A 27661-nucleotide genomic window follows, 5' to 3' on the forward strand; every position below is an offset into this window, starting at 1 on the left:
ATTTTACATATGATTTTAATTCTGTTTCTTGCAGCAGGAGGTCAAAATGTTGAGAGATATATAATAAACAGTTAACAATAAATGACATTTTCTCAAAAATATTGAGTTAGTATTTCAAAAATAATGTAATAATAGTATATTGTAATATTTTCTTACTATGTCATAATAATGACTTAGTAGTCATAACAATAACTCATAACAATAATTTAATATATAATGTTTTTAACATAGTGTTACAAAGTCTCTAGAAAACAAGTCTTTGTTTGCGACACAGTATTAAGCCAATATTTAGAGAAAGTCAATCATTATATTGAAGTCAATTCCTCAGAGAATAAGTCTTTGTTTTGAGATACCACGTCAGCATTCCAAGAAAATCAGTCATTATCTTTAGATATTAAGTCAATATTTCAGAAAATCATCTGTAATTCTGAAATACTAGGTCAATATTTTTGAAAGAATGTCATTATTTTGAGATATTAAGTCAGTATTTTAAGAAAATAAGTCATTATTTTTTGATATTTAGTTAATAGTTAAAGAAAAAAGCTGTTATGTCAAGAAAAAATCATTTCATAATAACACGTGAATATTTTGAGAAAATAAGTCATTATTTTAAAATAATGCATAAATATTTTGGAAAATTAAGTCATAATATGTAATAATACACCAATATTTTGGAAAAATGTCAATTTGAAATACTAAGTGACTATTTGGGAAAATAAGTCATTATTTTTTAATAATACATAAATATTTTAGGATAATATGTCATTATTTTATAATACATGAATAGTATGGGACAATAAGTCATTATTTTGCTGTACTCAGTGAATATGTGGACCAACTGCTGCGAGAAACAGAAGAACAGGTGATTTCTTCTCTACCTGGCAGGAATGGCCTTCCATACTGAGGTCAGTGGCTACATAATGGCTGAAGCAGATCCAGTGAAGGTGCTGAACACGCTCTCTCTCTCTCTCTGGCTCAGTGTGCGCTCTAGCTCTGTCTGCAGTGATGTGGTGCTTAAGGTTGTCTGTGTATCCGCTCTTAGCTGGTCATGCGGTTGCCAGGCTCTGTAATTCAGAGCCTGGCGTGTTGTTTCTAACAGTAACGGTGGGACGTGTATTTGGCACCTCCATGCTGTACAGCACTGCTGGCTTCAGTCCTGCTACGGATGATTAGCGTCTTTAACGCTGAATGGTTCACCCTCTACTCACACACTTCAGTTCTTTATCTAATATTGCACATGAAACATTTGGAGGAGAGTAAACCGCGTTGGATCCTCTCCTACGTTTTATTTCAATCACTAAAACACACTTACCCTGGGTTAGTACGCACACACAGACTGGAACTCAAGAGGGTGACAGCTAGAGTCAGGGAATGAGATGAAAATGTTTGCATTCTGTCCATCGGAGGCGTCTGTCCAGCAGCAGTCCTGTAGCGGGCGCCTCTGAGTCCGGTCCGGATCAGCGTGAGTGCGAGCGTTAGGATTTGAAGACGTGCACGGCCCGGACTACGTACTGCCTGCAGATCGGGCACTCGTTCATCCTCTTTCCACACTTAGTGCAGGTGACCATGTGACCGCACTCCAGCAGGACACAGTCGATCACAGCGTCCATACAGATACGGCACAGGTTCTCATCCACTGAACCCAGAGGAGCTACAGTGCCACCATCTGTATACAACACATACAGACACATTAAAGTCAACCTGAAATCTGAAATGACCCTCTTCACCTTGTTAAATCTGTGCACTGTTCATATTAATCATTGCTAATCATTACATATTGCTAATAGGTGTATAAAATCAAGCACATAGCTGTGCAGTCTAGAGAAACATTGGCAGTAGTCAGTTTGTGAAATTTCTGTCCTGCTAGATCTGCCCCAGCCAACTGTAAGTGCTATTACTGTGAAATGGAGCAACAACATCCTATCCTCTGCCTCTGGAAGCAACATCAGCACAAGAACTGTGAATCAGGAGCTTCATGAAATGGGTTTCCACAGTCGAGAAGCTGCACACAAGCCTAAGATCACTATGTGCAACGCCGAGCGTCAGCTGGAGTGGTGGAAAGCACGCCACCACTGGACTCTGGAGTGGTGGAAATATGTTCTCTGGAGTGATGAATCATGCTTCTCTATCTACCAGTCTGATAGATGAATCTGGGTTTGGTGGATGCCAGTAGAACACTACCTACCAGAATGCATAGTGCTAACAGTTAAGTTTGGTGGAGGAGGGATGATGGGCTGGGGCTGTTTTTCAGGATTTAGGCCCCTTAGTTCCAGTGGAACAGAAAAGGTTCTTCCCCAAACTACTGAAATTGTTTTTATTTAGCTTTAGCATTCATAGCAATAATAAAGTACATTGATTCTGGAATGTTAGAATTATAATCAACTCCACTACTGTGTAAATAATTCCACCAGTTACATTTGTATATTAATCATATTTCTAAAAATACAGAATTGTACTAAACTAATTAGGGATGCACTGATATGGTGGCTGTGGGCCAAGAATGAAATCTAATATTTTTATTGTACATATCTACCACTGCAGATATACAAACATTTATAAAATGTAGAAATTGGGCCTAAATCTAGCTTCATTAGCATTACAGAGAAATATAACATTTATTTCTGTTACAAACGCAGTAAAATGAATAAAATGCAGATAATTTTGTGCAGTAAATCAGCATCACTTAAAAGCTCTTCTGGAGTTCAATACACACATCATCACACATCAGTCTGAAACATCAGACACATATAAACACCTGTCTGATTTTCTTTAAGCAAAAGATTTGAGATTTTATGATGCCCTGAATTGTCTCCTACAGAATCACAGTCAGACTGCTGGAAGCAGATAACTCACAAAAGAGGTCACAGATTTATACTTCTGAAACCAATAAATGTGTTTCATGCATTAAATAAACAGATTGATGCTTTAAAAGAGCAAATAAAAACAAGCACAACAGAAAATATTAGAATGCTGAACATGGAAAACAAAAACACAAAAGGAACTGTAGTGGAATATAATGAAATATAAAAATTACTTTTAGAATAAACTATTTTAATTCAATAAATAAACTTACTCAAAAGTCCTTAATTCAATTAGAATTTATTTAATTCAATAAGTACTAATAAATAAGTGATGAACAACCTGATAATCAGATGATGAAATGTTGAAAAACTACACTAAAAGTCAGTTTTAAGCTGCTTTTTTGAATGTTCTACCTGAGAACGCTTGGCTTCTTGTGGGAGCTGAGACGCTATTCTGAGGAACACTTTCTTTATTAATGAGAGTTTTACAGCAGAAGTTCTGGAGGTCTCAGTGGACATGGTGAGAGGTTTTTATTTTTTATACTTCTCTGCTAGTCTGAGTGAAAGCTGTGGAAGAGAAACCTGCAGACCGCCGGAACTCTTCGCCGACGTCCCTCTTTATTAGGCTTTATTAAACGCTCTGCTCTAATAAAGTGTGCTTAAGCTGCAGAACGTCAGCAGAACCTTCTGGATCCTCTCCAGGAAGGCACTCAGGATATTGGGCTAAATTGGAGGGCGGCCTTTCCATCGACGTTCGGACTTCAGCCAGCAGAGTAAATCATTAGAGCCCTGAAACGTGATTTTACGCTAACATTAAACACAAACTGACCCACTAAAAAGAGCCCATATCATGGAAAACAACTTCCCTTGCTTTTAGAAATTTGAAGTAGAGGCTTGACGTAGTACAATATATAAGCATGTAGGTGTTCACTTGCCAGTCCATACAGCTCATATATAAACTAAGCTGCACAAACAGCTTCACTGTTTTTGTGGTGACACAAAAAACTATGCATTTACATATATACAGATATTCGCCTATTTAGCCTACAGCAGTTCAGCTCTGCCCATTCACACTGAGGTTATGGAATGTTTCTGCTCATTTACATATATCAGTCTTAAAGGCGCAGTAACAGAACCAGCCTGTTTAACTGTAAGGGATAAAGATGATCATGTGGAAATGAAATGCCTGTTTTTGGTGGACCTTTGTAAGGAAAAAAGGTTTAAAAATGTAGCATTTGGGCCCTTTAAAATAATAATTAACCATTGTGCCGGTTTATTTCATCATAAATACTAATTGTGGATATTTATCTTCAGCTTAACGCTCATCAAAGTGTCTTCTTTGGTATGAACAGTGTTTTGACTAAATATATACATATTTGTATGCAGATATTGAAACTCTTTTGATCAAAAGGTGCTTTAAACACCTGAAAGGAGTGCTGACATCACATCAAGGGGAGAAATTGGGGGTGGCCTTTAGTTTTATTGCCAATGTAGCATTATGTATTATTTATCTGGTAGAACAGTGTGTGCAGGCTGAAGGTTTTACACATTGGTGATGGCTAAGGGTGTACCTCAAGGATCAACTCTGGGGCCTCTGCTTTTTCCGGTATATATTATTAGTCTGCCACAATTCATAAATTCACCTTCTGCCTGTCACCACTTTAAATGTGGGTGAAAATGTGTCTACATACAAATATCTTGGTTTAGTATTAGACAGTGTTTTGACATTTCAGCCTCATATTTTGCAACCGAAGATAAAAAGTCTTGTTTGTTCTTTGTAGCTGAAAAGAAACTTGTTTCTGCTACTTTTTGTACCAGTAATTGATTACAGAGACGTCAATTACATGTACCTTTGTACTTCTTACGCACATTAGATACTGTTTAACACGAAGCTTTTAGATTTATTACTAATTGTTGGCTGATTTCTCTCAACTGTGTTCTTAATGAAAGAGCAGCCCTGTCCTCAGACTATATGATGTATTTTAATTTATAAATCTACATTTTGTTTATTACCTTTTAATCTGTAATTTTCTAAATTAGTATCTTTGTAAGATTCCCACCATGCATACTGAATTAGGAAAACAAGCTTTTAGTTATGCTGCACCATCTGACTGGAATTTGTCACAGAAAGACTTAAAACTTCAGGAACATGTGTCATTCAATAGCTTTAAAAACATTCTTCAGACAGTGTAAGTGGCTAAGACTGTCAGTATTTGAAATGAATTATTGGGGGTTGTTGATTATTGCTTTTTCTGTTTAATGTTCTAATGTGTAATTTGTTTTGTGGGAACAATTTATTATGTGTTGCTCTCTGTCTTGGACACTCCTGTAAAAGAGATTTTAAATCGCAGTGAAAATGTTCCTGGTTAAATAAAGGTAAATAAAAAATACAGGCACAAATATTTACCTGTGATACTGTTTTCCTTTAAATAAACCTGATTAGACTGTAATATGGTCAGTTATGTAAAAAATGACAATGAAAACATGATAATTTGTGTCTGCAAACTGTTGACAGGCAGTGTACAGACCCGATCAGATCAATGAGAGAACACAAATGAGGTGTTAACACAGATGGATCATGCAGGTGGAAATGAATCAGCACACTGAGATGGGTTCAAAGAAAAAGACTTCATTTCCCAGCATGCACTGAGGAGGATCAGGAGCGTGTCAGTCAGTGAAGTTCTTACCTCCGACTCCTCCATCACATATCGGAGGAGGATATGCCACCACTTTATTAGAGACAGACGGAGCAGAACAGCATTAAAACACAGCAGCACTCGTTCACAGAGGAACACATTCACACTCTGATCAGATCACACAGAACCAGATAAACACCATCAACTTAAAGCCACAGGTGTAAACACTTTCTGCACTGATTCTTAAAAAATCAAATGTTCAGTTTGTCCACTGACCCCGAAGGTAGTCGATCAGCTGAGACACTGCAGGCGCAGTGGTGCGGTGGGCCGACGGTTCGCTATGTGTCATGGTTTCATGGGTAATGGTAACGCAGGGGTGTCCAATCTAATCCGCAGAGGGCCAGTGTGCTGCAAGTTTTCATTCCAAACGAGCTGGAGCTCACCTGATGGCACTTGTTTAATCAATTGCTCAGTCTTCAAACAATTGATCATTGCATGATTAAAGGGTTCTCTGCATCATGAAAGCGTTCCTCAGATTGTTGGAGACTGTGCACCAATGATGCTCTAATGATGATACAGCACCAAAAGGGGTTCTGCTATTCTGATATCAAACTTATTACAATAGTAGAACCCGTTTTGGTGCTATATAGAACCCTTTTCAAAAAGGTTCTACATAGAACTATATACAGCACATTCTCCATTAATCTGAAGAACCATTTCACCATGAAAAGAACTATTCAATCATGCACATTGTTCTTTAAGCATTCATGGTGCTCTATAGAACCATTTTCCTTATTAAAGAACCCCTGAAGAACGTGGCTGGATTTGAGCTCAATAATGGGGCTTTTCAGTGCATGCAAACCCTCATTCTGATTTCTTTCATTTCTCTCACGAAAACAAACAAAATATATGATGCATATTATGTGTCACGAAAATGTTTTGAAGTATTGTTATATAATAATTTTGTCATATCACCCACCCCTATTGGACACCAAACATATTTTGGCTGGTCACATACTTCTGATGTGTACATTTGATGGGCGGGTGTTTCTTTAGCGTAAGCCCCACCCATTTTTTGATGCTGGCTATCTAGTTTTGATCATTAACAGTGGTTTTAGTGAAAGATGGCAAATGAGAGATGCTCTGTAAGGAGTAAGAGTCAAATCAGACACACAGATTTACATTTACATTCACTGACTATAAAATCTTTTATACTGTTTTTAAATACTGAACTGAAATGTGACAAATTTAAGCTGAACTGGGTGCATAAATGAGTGGAAGTTGGCTGCCTATTCTCCAAGCTCTACTTGGAATTTTCTGTTCCACCTTAAGCAGTGCAGCGGTTACATTCTGGCATCACAGGCACAATTTAAGGTGGAATGGAAAATTCCACTCAGAAGCTGGTGAATAGGCAGCCAACTTCACCAACACATTTGAGGCAAGTGTGATGACTTAGGTATGAATCTAATTGGTGGGGTATAGGCTTCCATTAATTCTTCACTACATTAGCCTCGTAGCTCAAGTGCTAAAGCTAAAGAAGTAAACTTCAGACACCAAACACGTCTTGGCTGATCGACTACATCTTGTGTGGATTTGGTCTTTTGATCACTTTCTTAAACTACAGACAGGTGAAAAAAGAGCAGTAATGTGTAACTAATTCTCTAAATTGTAGAAATGCTTACCTGCCGTGATGCTGTTGCTCACATTTTCCACTGCAAAGAAAAAAGCACAAAGGAAAGAAATCAATTCTGTGGAGATGCTGTAGTTCCTAGACCTGAATGAGCACACACTGTACAAATGATGTTTCCTATCTGTATTTTATATTATTTTTCACTAATTAATGTTCATTTGCACCACATGGCATATCTGTAAATATTTATTTACACTATGCTGCATGTCTGTATTTGTTGCCATCAAGAATGAACCTGAATGAAACAAAGAATTTCAAAGAGAAACTCATTTCGAAATGGTCTACACTGCTTTTAAACAATGCCTTCACCAGCCGAGTGTGTTCAAAGTGAGGTTCTGTGGGAGATTTACCGCCCCATCCTCCTCATTCTTCACCAGTGTGATTCACTTTAGCTCTTTCAGCCCCCACACAGTCCGCTACGATCCACACGCTGAGGAACTCTAATTAAACATCACGCACTGCTCTCTGTGTTGCTCTTTTCAAGATGTTTCTTCCTGAGACCAATTATTATGGCTGGAAAGTTCACTGATAAACTGTCTCCTCGTCTAACTGTCTGTGTCCCACTGCTGCACTGAACTCCATTGTTGCACTGAACTCCATTAAACTTTACTGCAGCACTGCCAAACTGACTAAACAGTCAAAGTCAAGTCAAAGTTTATTTATATAGTGCTTTCTACAACAGGCGCTGTCATAAAGCATCTTTACAGAAAAATCCAGGTCCGAGGCCCCATGAGCGTCACCTATGGCATTAGTGGCATCAGTGGCAAGAAAAAAACTCCATGAAAACTTGAGAGGAACCAAGACTCAAAAGGGGAACCCATCCTCCTTTAGCAAACAATAACACAGCTCAGCAACTCAACTACTCAACAACTCAACTCCACAGCTCAGCAGCTCAACAACTCCACAACTGCATAACTCAACAACTCAACAACTCCACAGCTCAACAACTCCACAGCTCAATATCTCAACAACTGCTAACTCAACAACTCCACAGCTCAACATCTCAATAACTCCACAGCTCAACAACTCAATGACTCCACAACTCAACTCCACAGCTCAACAACTCCACAGCTCAACGACTCCACAGCTCAACATCTCAATAACTCCACAGCTCAACAACTCAACGACTCCACAACTCAGCTCCACAGCTCAACAACTGCATAGCTCCACAACTCCACAGCTCAAGATCTCAATAACTCCACAGCTCAACGACTCCACAACTCAACTCCACAGCTCAGCAGCTCAACAACTCCACAGCTCAACAACTCAACAACTGCATAACTCAACAACTCCACAGCTCAACAACTCCACAACTCCATAGCTCAACAACTCCACAGCTCAACATCTCAACAACTCCACAGCTCAACATCTCCACAGCTCAACAACTGCATAACACAACAACTCCAAAGCTCAACGACTCCACAACTCTACTCCCCAGCTCAACAACTCCACAGCTCAACAACTCAACAACTGCATAGCGCAACAACTGCATAGCTCAACAACTCAACAGCTTAACAACTGCATAGCTCAACAACTCAATCACTCCACAGCTCAACAACTCAACAACTCCACAACTCAACTCCACAGCTCAAAAACTCAACTCCACGACTCAAGTCCACAGCTCAACAACTCAACTCCACAGCTCAACAACTCCAGAGCTCAACAACTTCACGGCTCAACATCTCAATAACACCACAGCCCAACAACTCAACGAAACCACAACTCAACTCCACGGCTCAACATCTCAGTAACTCCACAACTCTACAACTCCACAGCTCAACAACTCCACAGCTAAATAACCCAATACCTCCACAGCTCAACAACTGAAAAGCTCAACAACTCAACAACTCCACAGCTCAACAACTGCACAGCTCAACAACTCAACAGCTCAACAACTCAACAACTCCACAGCTCAACAACTCAACAACTCCACAGCTCAACAACTCAAGTCCACAGCTCAACAACTCCACAGCTCAACATCTCAATAACTCCACAACTCTACAACTCCACAGCTCAATAACTCAACAACTCAGCAGCTCAACAACTCCACAGCTCAACAACTGCACAGCTCAACAACTCAGCAGCTCAACAACTCAGCAGCTCAACAACTGCATAACTGAACAACTCCACAGTTCAACAAATCAACACCTCAACAGCTCAACAACTCCACAGCTAAACAACTCCACGGCTCAACATCTCAATAACTCCACAGCTCAACAACTCAACTCCACGACTCAACTCCACAGCTCAACAACTCAACTCCACAACTCAACGACTCCACAACTCAAGTCCACAGCTCAACAACTCCATGGCTCAACATCTCAGTAACTCCACAACTCTACAACTCCACAGCTCAACAACTCCACAGCTAAATAACTCAACACCTTCACAGCTAAACAACTGAAAAGCTCAACAACTCAGCAACTCCACAGCTCAACAACTGCACAGCTCAACAACTCAACAACTCCACAGCTCAACAACTCATCAACTCCACAGCTCAACAACTCAACAACTCCACAGCTCAACAACTCAACTCCACAGCTCAACAACTGCACAGCTCAACAACTCAACAACTCCACAGCTCAACAACTCAACAACTCCACAGCTCAACAACTCAACTCCACAGCTCAACAACTCCACAGCTCAACGACTCCACAGCTCAACAACGGCACAGATCAACAACTCAACAACTCAGCAGCTCAACAATTTAACAACTCCACAGCTCAAGAACTCAAGAACTCAGTTCCACAGCTCAACAACTCCACGACTCAACAACTCAACTCCACAGCTCAACAACTCCACACCTCAACAACTCCACAGCTCAATAACTCCACAGCTCAATAACTCAACACCTCCACAGCTCAACAACTCCACAGCTCAACAACTCCACAGCTCAACATCTCAATAACTCCACAGCTCAACAACTCCACGACTTCACAACTCAACTCCACAGCTCAGCATCTCAATAACTCTACAGCTCCACAACTCCACGACTCCACAACTCAACTCCACAGCTAAACAACTCCACGGCTCAACATCTCAATAACACCACAGCCCAACAACTCAACGACTCCACAACTCAACTCCACAGCTCAACAACTCCACGGCTCAACATCTCAGTAACTCCACAACTCTACAACTCAACAACTCCACAGCTCAACAACAACACAGCTTAACAACTCAACAACTCCACAGTTCAACTTCGCAGCTCAACTAGCATAGTTTGTCTCCAGCAAAATATGTTGTGTTTTGTGCATATATTGTGTTATGGATGCTGTTATGGAGCATCTAAACCAGCACCAGAACAGCTAAATCAGCATAGAACTCATACTGGTCTAAGCTGTTTTTTGAGCAGGGAAACTCCATGACAATACAGCTAAACACAAGCCATGATAGCCCATTACTTAGAGACAATCTCCTTAATTAGAGTTCAATAAAAATAGATCATTTTAAAGCACAGTATCTTTAAAGAAAAAATATGGGACCTGTATTGGACGATACTTAAGAGTTTCAATATCAATACGAGAAAAGAAAAAGGCAGTATTATGCCGTTTCTGGCACAACCAAAAACGCAGTTTTCCACTCACTGGATCTACGGTTGATTTCATTTTCTCGGTACAGTCGGTGCACTCGCTCCACCAGCTCCCATTTCTCACAGCAGCCCGAAAAATTCACAAAGTTACGCGCCAAGATCTCCTTCAGCTGCCGAACCGTCAGAGCTTCGATGTCCTCCTCGTGGGACAGATCGGAAAGAGAGGCCCGCGCTCGCCGTTGCACCACCGGACTGGACTGCACGTTCACAAACAGACACGAATGAGTCAATAGTTCACGACAGAGACGTTTCACATTCCTTCACTCAGTTTACTCACCTCTAGTAAACGATCACTGGGCTCCAGGGTCAGGAGAGAGACGGATGCAATGTCCCCGTGATCCTAATAAAGGAAATATACAGTAAAACAGACCATCATCATCAACATCATCATCACCACCACTGATGAATTAATATAGTGCTGAAATACGGTTGTTTGGCTTTTAAGGCTGTTTGTATGTACACATAACATTAGTGCTGGAGGCCGTCAGAGTTAGGGCGTTGCTATCATCATCATCATCGTCATCATCATCTCTTTAAGTACATCTGCTGATGCTTCTGTACACATCATCATTGATGAAGTGTCAGCAGATGCACTTAGTGATAATAATAATAATAATAATAATAATAATAACTCTTCAAATCAGTTTTAGAACTGAAGCTCAATCTTTGTCAAATTGTGCAATAATACAGAAGTAAAAGTGCTTTACTGTGGGATATAGTTCAAACATCCCTGATCAGACGACATGCTGTGTTGCTTTTGTTAAAGTGAAAATGAGTTAACACTCAGAGATCACCCTTAAAGAGCCCAAATAAATGAAAAAAATAATTTTCATCAATTTTATTTTTACAGAAAAATTGTCTGATGTAGTATGTAAACACTGTTCACTCCCCAGTCCTTACAGTCCAAATACGGAATTGTTTTGAATTCATCGTTCCTTTGATGTCACAAAACTTGTTGTCGGAAGAAAACCTTGCATCTCCAAAATGGTAACTTTACAGGAGAAGGAAAAAATCTACTTTACTTTTACTGTAAGTCAATGGAACCAGACTTTTTTCCAAGTCATTTTGGGTCATTTCTTTTGGTCCATTCTTCACAAAATTTACAAACAATGTAAAGGGTAACAGGCTTTTTAAAATTATGTCAAAAACTGAAAAACAACAAAAATGGAGATACAAGATTTTCTTCTGACAGCAGCAATATACTCAGCCTGCATTGGTTTAGCTCCACCCATTATCACTGGCATTATAGGAGTGTTTCAAATCTTTTGCTTTTTAAAGAGGCATGACATAGGGTGGCCAATCAGAAGAGCTCATTTACATATATCAGTCTTAAAGGCACAGCAACAAAAAGAGCCTGATTAACTGTAAAAGATAAAGAGAAGCATCTAGAAATGAACTATGACTGCTTGTTTTATTTTATAAAACCACACTGATGTTATAAGTGAGGCTCAGGGGGAAAATAATAAAATAAAATAAAATAAAATAAGAGAAATGTAAATATGGTATTTTTTGCTGATTTCAGCATACTGTAAAAATAGTATAAAATGTGCTATAACTTCTGCAAGCATATTTTATGTTAAATTTTTTCCCCAATATGTTAAATTCAGTAAATAAACAGTGGTTGTGTATTAAAATGCGCAGAAGTGTGTTCTCTGTAGAGGATGTGTTAACTTAATTTACACTTTACAACTTTTGCATTTGACTGTACATCTTTAAAAAGTACTTCTCATCATCATCACAAATGGTTTGTTACGAACAGCATTGTTGCTTAGCAACTGGCAATTAGCTGGATGATACAGGTATGGTGAAAAACCATCAACACTTTTCAACCAATCAGACTGTGTGGGTGGGGCTAACTCTTATATAAAAGGCACTAAACATTTAAAAAATGTCTTGAAGTGACGAGTTTGTCAGAATTCTGTTCTCAGCAGATTACTCCTGCTCTAAAGCAACCACAGATATATTTCCTGGTGGAATGATTGATTATCTCAATTATTACGAATAACAAATTATTTATTAAAAACGTATTAGTATTTTATTATATTTTACGTTGTCCACAGTTTTCGAAAAAGCAATAAGCCACCTGAGGCTGTGCATTACAGTGATTTTATCACAGGGGGTTTTACTCTACTTCCTATGGTGCCTAATAGCACACTTACCCATGATAAAATCACTGTAATGCACATTTTCTCATGACTTATTGCTTTATGAAACTTCCATTTGATGTCATAAAGTACTTGTGTCTTTTCCTGCAGAGGGAATCGTCAGCATCTTGAGCCACTACTCTTAGCTGATGTTGAAAGTCCACATTTAGCTCTCACTGTACTGCTAACACTTTCTTAAAATGCCTCTTCTGCTGTTCTGTTGAATATTTCTGACTCGTAGCTCATCAAAACAAGTGGAGAAATAGTGTGGAAAGTGCAGATCCTAAACTTTCAATCCACGCCACATTTGTGTCTGTAAGTATTTTATTTAGATTTGAATTCGTTGAAGTTGTTGTGTGTACCGTCTTGTTTTGCAGAGAGAAAAAAACTGACTTTACATTGTGGCTGTTTCTGTCATTTTTGAAAGCCGAAACAAACAAAGTGCAAACCTGTCCGTACAGAACAGTAACGTGATTCATTATGTAACTATGTAATTAATTAATTTGATTTAAATAATTATGTAATGTAAACTGACCACATAAGAAAACTGTCTGTCTCTGTGTGCTGCTAACGCTACAGTCCACTCAGCTCTGCGTGCTGACCCCTGTGAGTTTGATTTAATAATGTATGGGTCAGTCTTTGCTCCTCACGCACTTCTGCAGCATCACCAGGACCTTGAAATAACTGACATGCAATCTCCTTAAAGCAACAGTTCAGCAAAAATATTCCCAGTTTTCTCTCCCGTTCTCCAACTGGAAGACAATACTCCACCGCTTAGCACCATGCCTAAATCATCACACTTGGCCGAAATACGTTAGGGGCCAGAATTTAACTGCTGCACCATTTAAGGTGGAACTGAAAATTCGAATGAGAAGCTGGAGAAAAGGAAGTCAACTTCAACTTCATATCTCGTGTGGAGACGTTTAGTATCTCTAATTATTCTCTTGATTATGTGGTGTCTGACACTGTATGACTCACTGTTATCTATAAACATGGGCTAATGTAGATAATGGTATTTCACACAGATTGCACTTTTGTTTGTCTTAACACAGAGAGCTAAATCTGTCTGATATCCACTGAGAGTTTAAAGGCTGGATTGTTTTTCCACATTCAGAAGACGGAGCGCCGGCATTCCAGCTTAGCCGCTCTGTGTGCGTGTTCAGTGCTCTGGTTGTGGAGGGAATTATAAAGCAGGCTGTTCCTCAGTTACATAAGCGGCTCAGCCCGGCGGCTGTAGAGGAACACAGAGGAGCGCAGGGTGAGACAGAGTACAGCACATATGTACATGTATCTGTGTGCAAGTGTGCAGTTTTGGTTTCAGAAGTGTTACCATGGAAATTGGTGTAACATAACCACTGAAATCGGTTTGACATAACCATGGAAATAGGTGTAACTAAATCAAGGAAATGGGCTCTGCATAACCATGGAAATCAGAATAGTGTTACTAAGGAAAGAGGTGTAGCATATTACTCCTTATTACTGAAAATGGGCATGGCACAATCAAGCAAACAAGCATTTTGTAACCATGGAGATTAGCATAGTGTTATTATGGAAAATGGCATAGTGTAACCATTGAAACTGCGGTAGTGTAACCATACAAATGGGAACTGTGTAACCATGGAGTGTAGGGTAACCATGGAAAAGGGTGTAGGGTAACCATAGAAATGTGCCTAAACCATGGAAATCAGTGCAGGGTAACCAAAGAAATGGGTGTAGGAAAACCACAGAAATAGGTGTAGAGAAACCATGGAAATAGGTGTGAGGAAACCATGGAAATGGGTGTAGGGAAACTATGGAAATGGGTGTAGGGAAACCATGGAAATGGGTGTAGGGAAACCATGGAAATGGGTGTAGGGTAACCAATGAAATGGGTGTAGGGAAACCATGGAAATGGGTGTAGGGTAACCATAGAAATGGGTGTAGGGAAACCATGGAAATGGGTGTAGGGTAACCATGGAAATGGGTGTAGGGCAACCATGGAAATGGGTGTAAGGAAACCATGGAAATAAGTGCAAGCATGGAGACAGATCTACAGGGTTCACCTGTGCGCTACATACCTGGCTGGTTCCTGAGCTGTTGCTGGGGCTGGGAGTTTCTCCCTGAGAGGCGGAGACTGACAGTGCAGAGACAGACTGCTGGGAGGTGGAGCGCGCTGCAGGGGGCGGGGTTAGGGCTGTGGGCAGAGCATGATGCAGACTGTCTGACTCCGCCTCCTCCTCTTCCTCCTCTTCCTCCTCTTCCTCCTCCTGGTCCTCCGGTGGCTGTAGCTCTGCCCCCAGGTGTCTGAGCACCAGCTCCACCAGATCCTCCTTCTCCCTGCAGGTGTCGGTGCTTATGTTGCGCAGACGCAGGTACTGGCGCAGGTCCTTCACACGCAGACGCATCAAACGTCGTCGCTGGAATGCCGTCCCCCACAGCAGGTGGCAGGTAACACACCTGCGCAGGTTCTCCTGCAGCACCGAGCACAGCGAGCAGAAGCTCTTCTTACAGTCCGAACAAACATGCTGCCGGAGAGAGAGACAGAAAGAGTGATTAGCCACACGGAATTCCATATGATCACATTTTATCATTACTGTGATAAGTTTTGTAATTGTAATGGAGTAGAGTAATTGTGAGTATGTGGACGATTTAATAATTAAAGAACACTGACTAATCATGTTCTTTTACAAAGAGAGTAGTGCAGTACCTTATGTGAAATGTTGAACAACAATCACTGTTCATAGCTTTTGACAGCAGTTTTTAAATGTGACACTACTAGCATATTTTGTCTGTGCCAGAATAATGTGATGCATATTGTATGCCATGAAAATGTATTTTTCATATTTCTTCATGTCGCCCACCCCTAAAAACAGAGCCAAGATTAATTGTGCAGCAACAGATGTCAGACTTTGTGACTGTAAATGATATTTTACCAGCACATTCTCCACCTTGGTGCTGTCTGGCGAGCAGAGGGCTTTTCTCATTAACTGACACTATCTTAAAAGCCTATGATCTTTTAGCTTTATGTAATATTGCACTTAGCACGTCTGTAGTGTTCTGCTACGAGTAGTTATCAAGCGTTTTTTACATATAATTATAGTGGCCGAAAAGTAGACGTCTGCACTCCCAAAGGATTCCCGCTGGACCTGCCACAGTATCTTGCAGTGCAGGACTAATTTTCAGCGAGACAAAGCACACATGAAGAGAAATCTCGCAAATTCAAGAACAGCATAAATAAAGTTGAACTACCACTAAATCATATATATATGTATAGTAAATAGATAATATTTATCAAAGTGGTCAGTGAATGTAAGCACAAGGTAGGTGTTTCTAATAAAGTGGCCAGTTAGTGGAAGCACAAGGTTGGTGTTTCTAATAAAGTGGCCAGTTAGTGGAAGCACAAGACAGGAGTTTCTAATCAAGTGGCCAGTTAAGGGAAGCACACGGTAGGCATTTCTAATAAAGTGGCCAGTAAATGGAAGCTCAGTAATATGCCCTCTATCCTACCTTGCGTCTGAAGACGGAGAATGCGAGTCCGCAGGCCTTGCACACCAGTCCAGTGGTAGCGGTGGGGGTTGGGGTGGGGGGGTAGGTGGAGTATCCGGCACTCGGGGCAAAACGGAAGGGTCCGGCAGCCCCACCAAAGCCAGGTTGCTGCCCCCGCACTGACCCTGTACCGATCACCTCATTCAACAACCCACAGCAGGACGCCCACATAGAGGACGCCCCGGCCTGAGAGAGAGAGAGAGAGAGAGACAAAGAGAGAGACAAAGAGAGAGAAATATTAAAGTGTTAGAGTTAAATTCCCCCAGTTGCCCCACTTAATCCAATCAGCCAGACAGGTCTGGTGTTTGGTGATGTTTTCTTTAGCTGTAGCTCTGGAGCTCTGAGGTGAAGCTTGTCAGTCAGACTTGACTGTGTGGTTTCTGACACTGTATCAACAGGAGCGCAAAAACTCTCAGCTGTAACGGAAGCACAAAATCATTCAGCTGATATGATTTTTTTTTGCTATTTGCTTCTTGCAATTTACAGAATCATGTAGATGGGATTCAGTTATAAAACTTCAAATGTTAGGATTTGTAAATTCAGTGCAGTTGGATCACCACCTTCAGATCGTCAGTGAGTGAAACAGCATGGTGGAGCTGACCGACACTGACCGACACTGCAGGAAATACAGACCTTTCAGAATACTGCAGAGTGGAGGAAAATAGTGACATCATCAACAGCTTTTACATCACCATCATTTTCATCACCATCACATTTTTAATTCATCACCATTTTCATCACCATTATCCTTTACATCAACATCATTTTCATCACCTTTACCATGACGTCACATCACCATCATTTTCATCACCATCACATTTGACATCACCATCACAATTTACATCATCATCAATTTCATCACCATCATTTTCATCACCTTCACATCACCATCATTTTCATCACCTTCACCATCACATTTTACATCACTTTCACCATCACATTTTACATCACCATCATTTTCATCACCGTCATCATCACATTTTACATTTTACATCACCATCATTTCATCACCATCACATTTTTAATTCACTCTCACTATCTCTGTCTCTATCAGTCTCTCTCTCTCTCTCTCTCTCTCTCTCTCTCTCTCTTTCTCTTTCTCTCTCTCTTTCTATCTATGAGCCTAAGCTCAGGTTAATAACTGATAACACTGAAGATTTGAAAATCTCTCTCTCTGTGGATGAGGGTGTTGATGATGAGGATGATGACTGTGATGATGAACATTAGAATGATGGCGACTAAGAAAGTAGTGGTGGTGATGAGGATGAGGATGATGATGACGGTGATGAGGATGAGGATAATGGTGACTGAAAACAGTGATGATAGTGATTATGTCTGTGATGTAATGAGGATGATGATGATAGTGACTAAGAAAATAATGGTGGTGATGAAAATGATGGTGATGTAAAATGAGATGGTGATGAAAATTAATCACCCTCATTTTCATCATCACCTTCCACATCACCATCATTTTCATCACATATACCATCACATTTTTCATCACCATCATTTTAATCACCATCACATTTCACATCACCATCATTTTCATCACCATCACATTTTTAATTCACCACTATTTTCATCACCATTATCTTTCACATCACCATCACCTTTTACATCATCGTTTTCATCACCATCATTTTCATCACCTTCACCATCACATTTTACATCACCATAATTTTCATCACCATCATCATCACATTTTTCATCACCATCATTTCATCACCAACACTTTCATCACCATTGTCTTTTACATCACCATCATTTTCATCACCACCATTATTTTCTTAGTCACTATCATCATCGGTTATCTTCATTATCATCCTCATCACATCACAGACATCATCACTATCATCACTGTTTTCATAGTCACCATTATCCTCATCCTCATCACCGTCATCATCATCCTCATCACCACCACTACTTTCTTAGTCGCCATCATTCTAATGTTCATCATCACAGTCATCATCCTCCTCATCATCAACACCCTCATCCACAGAGAGAGAGATTTTCAAATCTTCAGTGTTATCAGTTATTAACCTGAGCTTAGGCTCATAGATAGAAAGAGAGAGAGAAAGAGAAAGAGAGAGAGAGTGAGAGAGAGAGAGAGAGAGAGAGAGAGAGAGAGAGAGAGAGAGAGAGAGACTGATAGAGACAGAGATAGTGAGAGAGATAGAGAGACAGACAGAGACAGACAGAGGGAGAGGTGGACACAGTGAGAGTATTTCTCTGCTCTCTGAGAGGTTGTATTGATCGTATTGATTAGCTGTGTATGTAATGCATTAATGAATCACTCTGTATCTGTTTACGCTGCACAGCAATGTAACTTAACTCCACGCATATAAAACAATCAAATCAACAAACCATCCACCCGAATCTGACTGCATCAGAACACAGACTGCTGAGGTCCTGCGTCACTATATAGTGGCAGTGTTTTGTAGTCACACTCAAATCGAACAGCATTTTCTAAAATCACAGCTCTCTCAGCTGCTGGAAACCAAAATGTTCCACTGTGTACGTTTTTCCCTGAATATCACAGCATCCTCCGAATTACGAGAAAACACTCCCTATAACTTCAGTGTGAATGTGTGGGGCTAAACTGCTATAGGCTGAATAGGTGGAGCTAAATGACTGTAGCCTAAATAAGTAGGGCTAAACTGCTGCATGGCTGAATGGATGGAGCTGAACTGCTGTACGCTGAATAGGTGGGTCTAAACTGCTGTAGGCTGAATAGGTGGGTCTAAACTGCTGTAGGCTGAAAGGGTGGGTCTAAACTGCTGTAGGCTTAATGGGTGGGTCTAAAAGTGCAGTTTAAAACGGTGAAGTAAGCTTCGATTTTCAGTCACTCCATAAACAACAATGTAAAGAAGCCTGAGTGAGAGAGTTAGAAAAGGCTCGGCCTGCACTGGGCAATATTCAAAGCTCCACTCTTTAATGACCCATAATTCATTTCACATTCAGGGGAGAACATACATGAGACAAAACACATCAGGTTTAGAACGTTTTTGTTTATCACAGGCTGAGATAGCAGCGATTTTCAAAAACTCCCCAAAACAGCTCAGACCTGCAAGCTCATCCACATGTGAAGACAACAACAACAACAACGACAACAACAACAACATCACTTCACTTGCACCATCACACCATAAACATGAATAAATATGAGTGCTCTCTTTCTGCTGACCGCCAGCTTCTCTCTGAGAGAGAGAGCGGGAGAGAGAGAGAGAGAGAGAGATAGAGATAATATGGCTCTTGTGCTGGGGAATCAATGAATGTGTATGTCTCCCATGGGAAGGAAAAAAGTGGGGGTGGGGCGAGGGAGAGCAGAAATGAGAAAGGAAAAAAGAAAGAGAAGAGAGGAAAAGAAAAACAAGATCAGATAGAAGAGAGGAAAAGAGAGAAGACATAGAGGGAAGAGAGCAAAACAAAGATGAGAAAGAAAGTAACAGGGATGGAGATTAAAATTATATCACTATTTATATTCACTATATGGTAAATTTCATCAGGCCAGCTGTAGTAAACTTCAAAGCGTTCCTCTCTGTAATCTGCTGTAGAGCCTGAATGACTTGGTCACTGTTAGCATGAGCTACTTTACCAGCCATGCTAGCTGGTGTTATCTGCTCCTTCAGTAACGCTAACACCTTCAACCACCAATATCAGTTAATGTCCAGTTAGCTAACATGAAGAAAAAACCAAGACCCAAAACAGAACTACCCTCAGAGCATGAGGAAGAACCACTGAGAGGTAACAAGAGCCTCCCTAAGAGCATGAAGAGAGGAACCAAGACTCAAAAGGGGAACCTCACTAAGAGCATGAGGAAGAACCACTGAGAGGAACCAAGATTCAAAACAAGAACCTCCCTAAGAACATGAGGAAGAACCACTGAGATGAACCAAGACTCAAAAGAAGAACCTCCCTAAGAGCATTAGGATGAACCCTTGAGAGGAACCAAGACTCAAAAGAAGAACCTACCTAGGAGCATGAGGAAGAACCATTGAGAGGAACCAAAACTCCAAACGAGAACCTCCCTAAGAGCATGAGAAAGAACCACTGAGATGAACCAAGACTCAAAAGAAGAACCTCCCTAAGAGCATGTGAAGAGGAACCAAGACTAAAAAGGGGAACCTCCCTAAGAGCATGAGAAGGAACCAAGGCTTAAAAGGGGAGCCTACCTAAGAGCATAAGAAGAACCACTGAGAGGAACCAAAACTCAAAAGAAAAACCTCCCCAAGAACATGAGTAGAAACTAAAACTCAAAAGAAGATCCCCCTCTAAGAACATGAAGAAGAACCACTGAGAAGAACCAAGAGAACTTATCTTCCTCTGGGCTGCAGTAGGCAGAGCAGTTTGGAGCAGAGTGCATCTGTAAAGTGGACCACCAGGGATTTCTAAAGCAGGACAGAAGCATCTCACTCCATCCACTGAGGAGAGCAGACGAGCGAGCGTGACTGCTGAGAGACTCTCTCTGCTGCTCTAACAGTCTGAGGGGTCAAAGGTCAGAGCTGTGGAGCGAGGCTGAGACCTTAACAGTCTGAGACCTTCTCCTCCTGACAGAGAGCTGCTCGCTCAGCAGACCTGATCTGCACAAACCTCACCAGGACAGATTTAAAGTGACAGTTAAGTGAAAATCAGAGCCCCCCTCCACACGCCAAATGTAGCTAATCAGCCAAGTTGTATAGGCCTGGGTGATGTAATCAGACATCGTCAATGATGGATAAGTAACCCGATGGCGATGTGTAAATGGAGATAATCGATGTTTTGGTAAAAGAACTGAGAGAGAACTAGAGAGGAATAATGTACCGTTAAACAGCTTGAAAAACGTTAACTTTGCAGATTCCCTTTAGTTTACTTTACCTGAGTGGAATTAAAAATGAATGTAGAAGTACTTTGGACCTTCCACCTCAAAGTGAAGTGCAATAAAAAAAAAAAACAAGCTAAAATGACTGAATGTTAGTTAAGAGCAGCTAAGTTAACTCTAATCTGGAGAGAAAGCTCCTCTGATCCTCGTCTATGGCCGGTGTCCTCAGAAAAAAATAGCAAATAATATTAAATAAAATGTACCAATAATGTACAATATTATCAATAATAATGAATGTTTAACACATGCTAATTATTTTTAGATATCATGCAAGCCTAATTCAGCGTCTGCAGTTTGCTTTGCTCAGTTTTAGCACTGGAGCTACGTGGCTAACAGAGCTAACAAGTAATGGAAGCTTATACTCCACCAATTAGCATGGTGCTAACTGCAGGCCTGAATCATCACACACTTGCTTTTAACATGTTAAGCTGCATCTTTTTCAATTTTTCCATTCCACCTTAAATGGTGCAGCAATTACATTCTGGTGGCTCAGAATGTTTCCCCAAAAATAACATATGCCAAAAAGCTGAGTTTTGTTTTCCTGTGGGCCTTCATGCCTTGTAGTGATAACTATGACAGCCTTAAAGTGGAAGAGTCTGAGAACCCCTGTTACACAGGATCTGCACTTCCAGGCCAAAGTTTGGACACAACTACACCGTAAAACGGAGCAGAAGCTGATTTTTTAAAAATGTTTTTTAAAGTTTGAATTGATGTCAATAATTGATTTTGCTCATCTAAACTACTTATTTTGCTCTGTAAAGTATTTGAACTGAATAAAACCATTTAAATGAAACCACATGAAGTCACTTCAGACTGAAAAACAAAACCTTTTTAACAGAAAGCTTTTCCTTTTTTCACTGTTTCACACATTTTAGAATAACAGTGAAGATTTCAAGCTTTTCCAAGCTTCATTAAATTATTTAGTCAGCTGGGCTGGAGAAATATTACTGTGCCAAACCATGGATTTGTCTGGTTTGTTTTTAGTAAATTATGTAATTACATAAATACATACATACATAAATAAATAAATACGTTCACTTGTCATATTAATAATTGAAATTATTTTATATACAAATTATACAGTGTGGGTTTAAATGTTATACATTAGCCACTAAACAGTATTTTTATTCGATATTTTAAAATTCTGTGAAAGTGGATTAATAAGTGCTAAATAATATACTGTAAGTACCTGCTTAAAGTTTTTCACCCACGTTTCTGCTTTCTACTTTTGAAACATGATGAATTCTAATATTTCTTCATTTTTATTTACAGCTTCCTGTTCTGCAGCTTCTTATTTGAGTCTCCTTTTTTGAATTTTACGTTCCATCTTAAATGGTGCAGCAGTTACATTCTGGCACCTGAGGCAGAAAAGAAGATGTCAAGCTTGTAACAATAGAAGAATGCTTGTAAGTGGACATTGATTGAAGTGGACAATTGTGTAAATCAAATGCAAAACTATTTGAAGCTGCTTCGTGCGGCTCTGTTGCAAAGCTCATATCATTACGGTTTACCATTTGAAAACATTTTTGATTGACTTTTTGCTACAAAGTGCCACCGAATGCCCACTTGCTCCCCCTCCTTGTTGGCCTGAGGACCACTAGAAGGTGCTTCACGGCCCAGTTGTGATCTGTGGCCCAGCGGCTGAGAAACCCCTCTGTATAAGACACTGAACATGGGCTGCAGATGCTAAAGCTAACATGCCTGAGAATGTCTCACTGCAGGTGCTGAATCACCTTGATTAACACGACTTCCACAGAAATGCTACTGCTAACAGAAATGCTACTGTTCACAGAGACGCTACCGCTCAGAGACGCTACCGCTCACAGAGATGCTACTGCTCACAGAGATGCTACCGCTCACACAAAATGCTACCACTCACAGAGATGCTACTGCTCACAGAGATGCTAATGCTCACATAGACACTAGTGCTCACAGAGACGCTACTGCTCACAGACACTCTACCGCTCACAGAGACTCTACTGCTCACAGAGACTCTACTGCTCACAGAGACGCTAGTACTCACAGGAACACTGAGTGCTGGGAGAGTTTCTAATAAAGCAGATTGAGATCAGCAGTAAAAGCCTCAGAGCAGAGTGACCGAGTTTGACTGACAGCTCTAATAATCAGTTTCTCTGGAGTTTTCATCTTTTAATACTGAACACAGACAGCAGCTTCTACTGACCTGTAAAACTCTGTTAATTGTAATAAAATCTCTGTAATATTAATAATCCAAAACTTTTTGACAGGTTTCAGTTGGTTCATTGTCACTCTGAGTAGTTCTACAAGCGGTTAGAGACTCCCTTTAGGTTTTCAGGACAACAACACATCAGTGCATTATGTGTTCAAGGCAGGAGCCATCAGAGACATGACCATTAGCCTGCAGTTACAGCTATTTGCAGCGAAGGCTAGCCATTACAGCTGTTACAGGCTAACCCCCTTACAGCTAGTACAGGCTAGCTTATACAGCTAAAACAGGCTAACCCTTACAGCTATTACAGGCTAGCTTATACAGCTAAAACAGACTAACCCTTACAGCTATTACAGGCTAGTTCTTACAGCTATTAGCAGTGAAGGCTACAAATATTATAAGCAAGCCATTACAGCTATTATACGCTAGGTGTTACAGGCTAGCTATTACTGCTATTACAGGCTAACTCTTACAGCTGTAATAGGCTAATCTTTACAGCTATTACAGGCCAAGTGTTGTAGCTTTACAGGCTAGTTCTTTTAGCTATTACAGGCTAGGCATTACAGCTTTACAAGCTACCCCTTACAGCTATTACAGGCTAGCCACTACAGCTATTAGCAGCATGATGTTACAGTTATTACCTGCTAACGCTACAGATATTACAAGCAAGCCGTGTTAGCTAGCTAATTATTGCATCTGGTTGCAGAAACATTAGCTTTTTGTTGCTGTGGCTCATGAAAAACGATTAACTTCAACTCCAGTCAGTAGGGAGAGTCTCTTATAAACCCAATAAACCATCCCATGTTTTATTTTCTCAAGATCATGTGTTGCGTTATCGCCATTCTGATTGTCTGTCTCAGGTAACTCGTTTAAGACGCTTGCAGCTATTGTGGCGTTTCAGGTGAGTTGCAGGACGCTTTACTTTCTACAACTCAAGTGCAATTTAGTTTCATGTAGGTTTCAAGTAACCTACACAGTAAAGGCAGCCTTAGCTAGCGATGCACAGATACTGACCTTATTAGCCTTAGCTTTAGCATTAGCTAATCTGAAGGTGCAGCTTCCATCACTTAAACGTCCTCCTTTATCAGACATTAAAAAAACCTGCTGCTGGTGTGATTTAGGCCAGTGCTGGTAACAGAGATAATGGAGTCCTGTTGCTCAGGTACCCATGTGGAAAATAACCGCAGCAAATGGTTAAAACCAGAGTGGAGGGTTTCATGGGGTTTTTTTGCCTGAGGCACCAGAATGTAACTGCTGCATTATTTACGGTGGAACGAAAATTAGAATAAGCTGGCGAACAGAAAGCAAACTTCAGCCTCGTCATGGCCTACAAGTGCAACACGTGTAAAGTGTTATCAGTCCAAAAACAACAAGCGTCCTGCTGACACTGACCATCATAAGCTGAATGAATTCATGAGCTGAATAAGCCTCAGGCTCATGCTGGCTGTGTGCTGTTTGACTTCAAAAGCTGCTTTTCAAAAGACACCGGATTAATCAAATACAACGTCACAGAGATTTCTTCCTCCTGAGGACAGGATGACCTCTATCCTTCCAGAGGTAAATGTAAATGATATTGAACTGTTATTACTTCCATCCAAAGCTCAGAGTGACCAAAGCACAACATGCATTAGTCAGTGGAGGAATAAGGACAGATATTCAGCTTTAAGCTTTGATTATTTGCATTTAAAGCGCCGCTTATGACATTTATGTACTTTTATTTACCCAAAACAGCCATAATTAATTCCTGCATGATCATTCTCCAATCTCTCTTTATCCCTTACAATTAAACAGGCTGTTTTTGCTACTGTGCCTTTAAGACTGAGATATGTAATTGAGCTCTGTTCTGATTGGCTGACCTCATTCAAAAAGCAGACAGGGCTGAAACACTCCTTATAACTTCAGTGTGAATGGGTGGGGCTAAACTGCTGTAGGCTGAACAAGCGGCTATATGTAAATTACATTTTTTTGTGACATCATAAAGACAGTGAATTCAGAATGGTCAGTTTTTGCAGCTTTGACTGTATGGACTGGAGAGAAACATTACTGTTGACATAAAATAAAATGGCTACTTCTGCTTTGATTTCAAAAAAAGAAAGGATGAAATAAGCCCTTTAATGACAACCATCTAAATTAATTTCCCCATTTTGCAGCACTGATCACTGATTTATCATGATGAGTCAGTTTCCAAAATATAAATCAGCATGTCTGACCAACGCTAACCTCACTATGACCCACCTCAATGTCATCATTATATCATTATTATAATTAAATGATGATGATCATTATTCAGATTGTGATATCTCTGTGTGAAATAATACTCCCCATACCCCCTCACACCCCCCACCGGCTGTCCATTCATACAAACTACGTCCCAGTCCAAGCCTCTGATCTCATTAGAGAAGATCAGCACGCTCTGATCTCCACTTACGCTCACTGTACTCTAAAGCTCTATTTCTGTTTCTGTAATCTCACACGCTGCCCTGTGTCCCTGCAGTTAGAACCGACTCCTGCACCAAACCTGCAGCTGCAGCAACAGGCTACGTGCCGCACTAACACAACCCAACACAATAAAACACAAACTCAACTCAATCGCAATCAAACTCAACAGAATCCAATATAAAGCCAACCCAACCCAATTAAACACAATCAAACCTGCAGCTGCACCACTAGGCCAAATGCCACACTAACCACAAGACAACAAAACACAGGCCAACCAAACCCAGCACACCCAAACCCAACCCAATCAAATGCATCACAACTAAACCCATCGCAACCAAAAAACCCAATTAAACTCATCACAATCAAACCCACCACAAACAAACCCAGCACAATCAAACTCATCACAATCAAACTAACACAATCAAACCCATCATAACCAAACCCAGCACAATCAAAAAATCCAATCAAACCCAGCACAATCAAAAAATCCAATCAAACCCAGCACAACCAAACCCAGCACAATCAAAAAATCCAATCAAACACAGCACAACCAAACCCAGCACAATCAAAAAATCCGATCAAACCCAGCACAACCAAACCCAGCACAATCAAAAAATCCAAACACAGCACAACCAAACCCAGCACAACCAAACCCAGCGCAATCAAACCCATGACAACCAAACCCAGCACAACCCAACCAAACCCAGTACAACCCAACAAAACCCAATCAAACCCATCACAATCAAGCCCATCACAACACAACCCAACCCAATCATACCAAGCCCAGCACAACACAGTCCAGACCAACCAAAATCAACGCTAGAAACAGACACAAACTTAAAACCACAACCCAACACAACATAAGCCAAACACAAGCCCAACATCAGCAATACAATCTCACAAACAGCAGTCAGACCTAACACAACCAGACCAGACCCCGCAGCAGAACCCTGATCTAACTCAGCCCAGCACCGGAGACCCAACACCACCGCCATTTGAAGGCCACGCTGATCTACCATGAGCGTGCAGTTCCCGCTCATCATCATCATCACCACCACCACCATCATCATCCTACAGCACTGTCCTCTCTCGCCTTCAGCAGCGGCGGTGCGCTATGCCGGCTCCTAAAGAGCAGCGGACGGAGTGAATTCTGTACCTTCATTTCAGCTCCGGCCTGTAAAATCCTCCGCTCAGCTCTGAACGCAGCCGCAGCATCTCTCTCTCTCTCTCAGCTCTGAACGCAGCATCTCTCTCTCTCTCGCCGCTGTGTTTGGGGATGAGGGCATGACGTAATGGACCAGCGCGCCTCCGCCAATCCCCACACGGCGCGAGCTGATGTTATCTATAGCGGCCAATCACCTGTCGGAGCTGGTCCCGGTGGGCGGGGTTTGCGCGCCGGGATGGAGCTGATGATGTAAACCGAGAAGCGATCACTTTTAATTGATGAAGCTGAAAATCGATCACTTTCACATTTGCAGTGTGAATTCTTTAGTTATGACGGATGTATTTGTATAAATATCATCTATTTAGACTATTTTAGACTGGCCATGCTGTTTTTTTGGTGGGATCAGTTCAGCACTTTTCCTTAAAATTTCCTTTAAAATAAAATTAAGCAATTTTACATTTTACCAGTTTTGTTATCTCCTAATTTTATTAACCAGTGCCATCTTATGTGTTTCTCTGTTTCGATTATTAATATTTTTTATTATTAATATTTGTTTTCATTTAAAGAGTTTTAAAGCGATATCGGTGCTACTAAATTAAAGTAAAATGTAAAAATTCCCTATA

General features: G+C 40.6%; 1 protein-coding gene across 1 annotated transcript; it reads right to left on the reverse strand.

Moving 5' to 3' along the window:
• Positions 1–1418: 1418 nt before the first annotated feature.
• rnf34b (ring finger protein 34b) lies at positions 1419–27123 on the reverse strand. Its single transcript, XM_036595039.1, has 8 exons — positions 27030–27123; positions 16350–16574; positions 14921–15367; positions 10997–11059; positions 10715–10916; positions 7120–7149; positions 5489–5530; positions 1419–1666 (listed from the first exon to the last, which is right to left on the reverse strand). The coding sequence occupies exons 1-8, from the start codon at positions 27033–27035 to the stop codon at positions 1476–1478; spliced, it is 1206 nt and encodes a 401-aa protein (XP_036450932.1). The 5' UTR covers positions 27036–27123; the 3' UTR covers positions 1419–1475.
• Between the last annotated feature and the right edge of the window lie 538 nt (positions 27124–27661).

This window comes from Colossoma macropomum, unplaced genomic scaffold (genome assembly GCF_904425465.1).
Source record: "Colossoma macropomum unplaced genomic scaffold, Colossoma_macropomum, whole genome shotgun sequence".
In the NCBI taxonomy this organism is placed as follows: Eukaryota; Metazoa; Chordata; class Actinopteri; order Characiformes; family Serrasalmidae; genus Colossoma; species Colossoma macropomum.

Coding starts and splice junctions, on each gene's coding strand:
- rnf34b (XM_036595039.1), bottom strand. Junction 15,368..16,349: donor TCTCCGTCTTCAGACGCAAG/GTAGGATAGAGG, acceptor TCTCTCCGGCAG/CATGTTTGTTCGGACTGTAA. Junction 1,667..5,488: donor ATGTGATGGAGGAGTCGGAG/GTAAGAACTTCA, acceptor TGTTGTATACAG/ATGGTGGCACTGTAGCTCCT.